The sequence below is a fragment of the Oncorhynchus mykiss genome, chromosome 2, assembly GCF_057628025.1.
Source record: "Oncorhynchus mykiss isolate SJ-2025 chromosome 2, ASM5762802v1, whole genome shotgun sequence".
NCBI classification, from domain to species: domain Eukaryota; kingdom Metazoa; phylum Chordata; class Actinopteri; order Salmoniformes; family Salmonidae; genus Oncorhynchus; species Oncorhynchus mykiss.
Genome location: NC_143023.1, coordinates 37,154,452 through 37,162,605, shown reverse-complemented (window position 1 = coordinate 37,162,605; position 8,154 = coordinate 37,154,452). Strand labels below are relative to the sequence as shown.

At 46.7% G+C, this 8,154-nt stretch overlaps 1 protein-coding gene across 1 annotated transcript; it reads left to right on the top strand.

Annotated features, from left to right (window-relative positions):
- Positions 1–2,788: 2,788 nt before the first annotated feature.
- LOC110489027 (complement C3-like) lies at positions 2,789–8,154 on the top strand. The gene has a single exon (XM_021561577.3). The coding sequence runs from the start codon at positions 2,802–2,804 to the stop codon at positions 7,794–7,796; it is 4,995 nt and encodes a 1,664-aa protein (XP_021417252.3). The 5' UTR covers positions 2,789–2,801; the 3' UTR covers positions 7,797–8,154.

The window sequence follows — 8,154 nt, the reverse complement described above, 5'->3', positions numbered from 1 at the left end:
TATACATGGCGGAGGCTCAATATTAGCAAGTCGTATTGACTACTTTCTTATGTCAGTCTCGTTGGCACCAAAAGTTTAAAAAGTGTTGATAGTGGACAGAATGCGGTTGTCGGACCATCAAATAATTGGCATAAACATTACTCTTACAGAATGTCCACGTGGGCAAGGATGTTGTAATTTTAATCAGGACAGAATATTTTATAACTGACGTTTTCCGACATAACGAACTATAGCAGATCCCCTTATTGTATGGGCCATTTTTTAATGTGCCTTTAGAGGCCATGAAATTCACTACTCATCTTTTAAACAAAAGCAATTTAGGTCAAAATAATTCAAAATTACAAAGGAAATAGAGGGACTAACAGTACAGATAGCAATAAAAACTGTACCACAGAGACACAGAATACGTTAGAGGAAAAACAAAAATAAATGGAGGTACTTATTCAAGAAAGATCAAGTGTAAAATATTATAAAAAATAAAGCAAACTGGATAGAATGTGGGGGAAAATGCACCAAACTATTTTTTAATCTTCAACAGAGAAGCGAACAACATTTTTTTTTCCTATTAATAATGCAAAATTAGCAGAGTATAACTTTTGTGAAACATCACAGCACAGCTGAAAAAAAACTTGGAAATGGATCAAAGAAAATGCATGGTGTTCAGAGATAGATGGGAAGGGTTCAGTGGAGCTGAAGGGTGTGACTAAAAATAACAAGATAACTCATGTAAAATATACTGTGTCCATAAAATGTATATAGGCTCAAAACAATTGTGAAACAGCATAGCTGAAAAATATATGGCAAATAGAAATCAAAACGGGATGGTCTTCAGATATAGATAGGAGGGGTTGAGAGTAGAGGAAGGATGGGACTAAAAGACTCTCAGACCATGAGAAACAAGATTCTATGGTCTGATGAAATCAAGATTGCACTCTTTGGCCTGAATGCCAAGCGTCACGTCTGGACGAACCTTGGCACCATCCCTACGGTAAAGCATGGGGGTGGAAGCATCATGCAGTGGGGATGTTTTTCAGTGGCAGTGACTGGCAGACTAGTCAGGATCAAGGGAAAGGTGAAGGCAGCAAAGTACAGACATATCCTTGATGAAAACCTGCTCCAGAGCACTCAGAACCTCAGACTGGGGTGAAGGTTCACCTTCCAATAGGACAATAACCTTAAGCACACAGCCAAGACAACGCATGAGTGGCTTCGGAACAAGTCTCTGAATGTCCTTGAGTGGCCCAGCCAGAGCCTGGACTTGAACCCGATCGAACATCTCTGGAGAGACCTGTGCAGCGACGCCCCCATCCAACCTGACAGAGCTTGAGAGGATCTGCAGAGAAGAATGGGAGGAACTCCCCAAATACATGTGTGCCAAGCTTGTAGCGTCATACCCAAAAATACTTGAGGCTGTAATCGCTGCCAAAAGTGCTTCAACCAAGTACAGAGTAAATATGATATTTAATGAGGTAAAAAATTATTTAATCCATTTTAGAACAAGGCTGTAACTTAACAAAATGTGGAAAAAGTCAAGGGGTCTGAATACTTTCCGAATGCACTGAACTTCCTTTCATTTTCTTAACTGTTACCGGACTGCCTTCAGGAGAGTCTTGTAAGGCTTGTGGACGTGCTCGTGAGAGACTCACCTGTCCATAGAGGTGTCATATTACTGTTTGTGAGAATACTGGTTTTTGGGATGTCTCATGGGACTTAATTCCTCTGTACTGTAGCTCGGCCAGCTTCCACCACAGATATCTAGCTTAAACAGACTGTTTTATTATGCCAATTAGTTTTCCACAGGGCCACAGAAATTGACTCAAGACTGATTTTGTGAAATAGCACAGTTACAAATAGAAATCAAACTGGATGAACATCAAAAATGGAGTTAGGACTAAAAACAAACGAAATGTAACGATTGTAAAATAGATTGTGTCTGTAAAATGTGTATAATATGTATAAAACGATATGTATTTACCACCGCATCAGCCTATGGCGGCCTTACCCATCTGTAGTGAAAGGTGGCCGAGCTACAGTGGTGTTTGTCAGACACTGAGACATCCCAAAAATCGGTCTTCTCACAAAAATGTCTGTAGCGTCCAAACAGTTTGGCCTACAAACTAAGATGATCACTCTATGGAAAGATGAGACTCTCATGAACACAATGGTTTTGTGGCTACCCAATATGTATCCCCTAGAATTTTAATAAATGGGCTATAGTAGTAATGGCCAAATTCAATATTCAAATTCAATGTGTGTGCGTGTGTGCGTGTGTGCGTGTGTGCGTGTGTGCGTGTGTGCGTGTGTGCGCGTGTGCGCTGAGACCCGAGCTCTCCTTGGCATTTAGGGTGTTTCTGTTGTTTTGACAGTGACTGTATCATGCATGACAAGTTGACTTGTCTTGAAACCAGATCTGAACTAATGGAGTTAGTTAGCTTCGGCTTTGATAATAGCACGTCCATGTGCATTTTCTGGTTAATAACATCACTTTTTTTGCCATTATGTATTATTAAGTTGTTTATTTCAGTGGTTAAATGTAAATCAGATTAGTTCCACAGGTCTAGTACATTTCCAACCTGTATATCTCTCTGATAGATTTTGAGCTGTTTGTTTTGCTTAACAGTGGACTTTCCAACTACTCTTATCAAGCCGGCTGGTTTCCCAACTCTACTGCTGGGAAGTAACGCACCCCACGGGGGATTCACCCCTGAAACTCCTCCCACAGAATGAGCTAATCCTAGACAGGATAAAAGCCAGGGTTGGAGAGGGAAGACACCATTACACACAGAGAATCAGCAGTGGAGATGTGGGTCGGCAACTTGCTGTGTCTGGCCGCTCTGGCTGTAGCCCTCTCCTTACCTACCTTATCTGATGGAGCTGCACTACAAGTGTTGTCAGCTCCTAACCTGCTGCGTGTGGGCAGTAATGAGAACATCTTTGTGGAATCTCAGGACCATGTAGGAGGTCCCCTGAATGTTAAGATCATGGTGAAGAACCACCCTACACAGAGCAAAGAGCTAGCCTCTAAATCAGTGGTTCTGGATCAAGCAAACAACTTCCAGGCTATGACACAACTGGTCATCCCAGAGGGGGACCACTTTGTGGATGACCCCAAGCAGAAGCAGTATGTGGTCCTGCAGGCCCAGTTCCCTGACCGCCTCCTGGAGAAGGTTGTCCTGGTCTCCTTCCAGTCTGGATACATCTTCATCCAGACTGACAAGACCATTTACACTCCGGCCAGCACCGTCCACTACAGAGTGTTCTCTATGACTCCTGGCCTGGAGCCTCTGACCAGGGAGATATTTGAGGACCAGGAGGTCGCCAAGAACAAAGAGATCGCAGTTTCTGTGGAGATCATGACTCCTGAAAACATCACCATCTTCAGGGAGATCGTCAACCCAGACAAGGGAGTCAAATCTGGACAGTTCAAACTCCCTGACATCGTCAGTTTCGGGACATGGCATGTAGTCACAAGGTTCCAGAGCACACCTCAAAAGACCTTCTCATCTGAATTTGAGGTCAAGGAGTATGTTCTGCCCAGCTTCGAGGTTAGTCTGACCCCAGCTAAAGCCTTCTTTTACGTCGACGACAATGACCTGACTGTTGACATCACTGCCAGGTATCTATACGGTAAGGAAGTGACAGGGACAGGCTATGTGGTGTTTGGTGTCATCACAACAGAGAGCGAGAAAAAGAGTTTCCCTGCCTCTTTGCAGAGAGTAGAGATCAAAGACGGTAAAGGAGTGGCTTGTCTGAAAAAGGAACACATCACACAGACTTTCCCCAAAATCCATGATCTGGTCAAACAGTCCATCTTCGTATCAGTCAGCGTGTTAACAGAGGGTGGGGGTGAAATGGTAGAGGCAGAGAAGAGAGGGATCCAGATTGTCACTTCGCCATACACCATCCTCTTCAAGAGAACGCCCAAATACTTCAAACCTGGCATGCCCTTTGACGTCTCTGTTTACATTACAAATCCTGACAACTCTCCAGCCATTGGAGTGGAGGTTGAGGTGACTCCAGATCATGCTAAAGGGGTGACCAGGGCCAACGGTTTTGCAAAAATACCACTTAACACTGTGGCATCAGCCACAGAGCTGGTAATCACAGTGAAGACCAAGGACCCGGCGATCCTCGGCAACAGACAGGCGGAGGCCACCATGAAGGCTCTCCCCTACAGAACTTCCACCAAGAACTTTCTCCATGTCGGGGTTGACTCTAATGAGCTGAAGATAGGAGACCCCATTAAGATTGATCTGAACCTGGGACCCACCACCATACAAAACCATGACCTTACATACATGTTCCTGAGTAGAGGTCAGCTGGTGAAAGTGGGCCGATTTAAAAGACAGGGCAACGCGCTGGTAACACTGTCAGTGCCTGTCTCCAAGGAGCTGCTTCCGTCGTTCCGCATCGTAGCGTACTACCATGTGGGAACAGCTGACCTGGTGGCAGACTCTGTCTGGGTTGACATCAAGGTCTCCTGCATGGGCTCACTGAAAGTGACATCGACCAGGCCCAAGGCATCCTATGAGCCTCGTAGGGCTTTCAGTCTGACCATCACTGGAGACCCGGGAGCGAAAGTAGGACTGGTGGCTGTAGACAAGGGAGTCTACGTTCTCAACAGCAAACACCGTCTCACACAGACCAAGATCTGGGACACCATAGAGAAGCATGATACAGGCTGTACAGCTGGAGGGGGAGCAGACAATATGGGGGTGTTCTACGATGCTGGTCTGGTATTTGAGACCAACACTGCTAAAGGGACTGGGATCAGAACAGACCCCAGCTGTCCTGTTAGTTCTAGGCGGAGACGAGCAGTGACCATCAGTGATGTCATCACTAGTATGGCCAGTAAGTACAATGGTTTGGCCAAGGAGTGTTGTGTGGACGGGATGAGGGACAACACCATGGGATATACCTGTGACAGACGGGCCCAGTACATCTCAGATGGGGACGTCTGTGTCCAAGCCTTCCTTGTCTGCTGCACTGAGATGGCCTCCAAGAAGATAGAATCCAAACAGGATGCACTGCTGCTCTCACGCAGTGAGGAGGATGATGATGATGCGTACATGCGGTCTGAAGACATTGTGTCTCGTAGTCAGTTCCCTGAAAGCTGGATGTGGGAGGACACCAATCTTCCTGAATGCCCTGCCCAAAACAAGCACTGTGAGTCCACATCTGTAATAAGGAACAACTTCTTAAAGGATTCCATCACCACCTGGCAAATAACAGCCATCAGCCTGTCTAAAACTCATGGCATCTGTGTGGCAGATCCGTTTGAGATGATAGTTCTAAAGGAGTTCTTCATCGACCTCAAGCTGCCCTACTCAGCCGTCCGCAATGAACAGCTGGAGGTCAAAGCAATCCTCCACAACTACAGCGAAGACCCCATCATTGTGCGTGTGGAGCTGATGGAGAACGGTGAGGTGTGCAGCTCGGCAAGCAAGAAGGGTAAGTACAGGCAGGAAGTGAACATGGACCCCATGTCCACCCGGGTTGTCCCCTATGTCATCATCCCTATGAAGCTGGGCTTGCACTCCATTGAGGTCAAGGCATCTGTGAAAAACTCTGGCAGCAATGACGGGGTGAAGAGGGATCTGCGTGTTGTGGCTGAGGGAGTGCTGGTCAAGAAGGAAACCAACGTACTCCTGAACCCAGTTAAACATGGTGGTGAGCAGACGTCACACATACCCAGTGGAGTGCCCCGAAACCAGGTGCCAAACTCTGATGCTGACACACTGATCAGTGTGACAGCTGGAGAGCAGACCAGTGTGCTGGTGGAGCAGGCCATCAGTGGAGACTCTCTGGGCAGTCTGATAGTTCAGCCAGTCGGGTGTGGGGAACAGAACATGATCTACATGACCCTGCCTGTCATTGCTACACACTACTTGGACAACACCAAAAAGTGGGAGGATATTGGCCTGGACAAACGGAACACAGCCATCAAGTACATCAACATTGGTTACCAACGTCAGCTGGCCTATCGTAAAGAAGATGGCTCCTATGCTGCCTGGGTCAGCAGACAGAGCAGCACCTGGCTGACAGCATACGTGGTGAAGGTGTTTGCCATGTCCAGTACATTAATCAGTGTTCAGGAAAATGTGCTCTGTACTGCTGTCAAGTGGCTGATCCTGAACACACAACAGCCAGATGGCATCTTCAATGAGTTTGCTCCTGTCATTCATGCAGAGATGACGGGTAACGTGAGGGGATCAGACAATGACGCCTCCATGACAGCTTTTGTTCTCATCGCCATGCAGGAAGCAAGCTCAGTGTGTGAGCAGTCTGTCAACAGCCTACCAGGCAGTATGGCTAAGGCAGTAGCGTACCTCGAGAAGCGTCTGCCCCACCTGACTAACCCTTATGCTGTAGCTATGACCTCCTATGCTCTGGCCAATGCAGGGAAACTCAACAAGGAGACCCTACTGAAGTTCGCCTCTCCACAGCTGGACCACTGGCCAGTCCCTGGTGGTTACCAGTACACGCTGGAGGCCACGTCGTACGCCCTGCTTGCTCTGGTCAAGGTGAAGGCCTTCGAAGAGGCCGGCCCCATAGTCAGGTGGCTCAACAAGCAGAAGAAGGTGGGAGGGGGATACGGATCCACACAGTCCACCATCATGGTGTTCCAGGCTGTGGCTGAGTATTGGAGCCACGTGAAGGACCTGAAAGACTTTGACTTGAACATCAACCTAGAGGTGGCCGGCAGGGCATCAGTCACCAAGTGGTCCATCAACAACAAGAACCAGTTCCACACTCGTACAGACAAGGTCAACTCCATTGACAAGGACTTGACTGTAAAAGCCTCAGGAAATGGTGAGGCGACCTTGTCGGTGGTGACACTGTACTATGCCCTGCCAGAGGAAAAGGACAGTGACTGTGAAAGCTTTGACCTCTCTGTCACCCTCACTAAGATGGACAAAACAAGTCACGAGGACGCCAAGGAGTCATTTATGCTGACTATTGAGGTGTTGTATAAGAACTCAGAGAGAGATGCGACCATGTCTATTCTGGACATCGGCTTGCTGACCGGCTTCATTGTGGACACAGACGATCTGAATCAGTTGTCCAAGGGGAGGGAGCGCTACATAGAGAAGTTTGAGATGGACAAAGTTCTGTCTGAAAGAGGATCTCTCATTCTATATCTGGACAAGGTGTCTCATAAGTTAGAAGACAGAATATCCTTTAAGATCCACAGAGTACAGGAAGTGGGAGTTCTTCAGCCAGCTGCCGTCTCTGTATATGAATACTACAACCAGAAGCGCTGTGTGAAGTTCTACCACCCACAGAGGGAGGGTGGTACTCTGAGCAGACTGTGTCTTGGAGACGTGTGCACGTGTGCGGAAGAGAGCTGCAGTATGCAGAAGAAAGGTGAGCCAGATGTCCAACGCATAGACAAAGCTTGCGGCGCGGGACTGGATTACGTTTACAAAGCCACGGTGGTGGACTCGAAGCTGACCACACACACAGATACTTACACCGTGAAGATCGATTTGGTCATCAAGCCAGGTACTGACGAGGGAGTGGAGGGGAAGAATCGTGACTTCATGGGACTGGCTTACTGTAGAGAAGCTCTGGGTCTAATGCAGGGGAAAACATACATGATTATGGGGAAGTCTGAAGACCTGCACAGAGTGGAGGATAAAGGACTGTTGCAGTACAAGTATGTCCTTGGAGAACAGACATGGATTGAGTACTGGCCCTCACAACAAGAGTGCACATCCAGAGACTACAGAGAAGTCTGTCTGGGCATTGATGAGTTCATCAACCAGATCACAACCTTCGGCTGCCCAGTTTAGTTTCTCTTCTTGCTTTGTTAAATGTACATTTTTGTAACATTGCAATCCAGGTTGCATGCCCTGTCATAACTCATTGTAACCTATAGAGATTATGGAGATGAGTTTGCCCACTTGGAATATATTCTGTTAGAAACTGACCAGTAAATGATGTACACCGTGCATAAATCATTTTTTCTTTAAAGTTAACATGATGATGATGACTGCAAATGGCACATTTATACATTTAAGTTTACCATTTGCAGTTGTCATTGATTACAATGACATGGTCACATTTCTATGGCTTTATTTTAGCACTAAAATGACCCTGCCTGCTGTAATAAGCATGAAAGAAATGCATTAAAAAACATATTAACTCTAA

What these genes read in the sequence shown, in the direction of transcription:
- LOC110489027 (XM_021561577.3), top strand. Translation starts at nt 2,802, where the DNA reads ATGTGGGTCGGCAACTTGCTGTGTCTGGCCGCTCTGGCTGTAGCCCTC.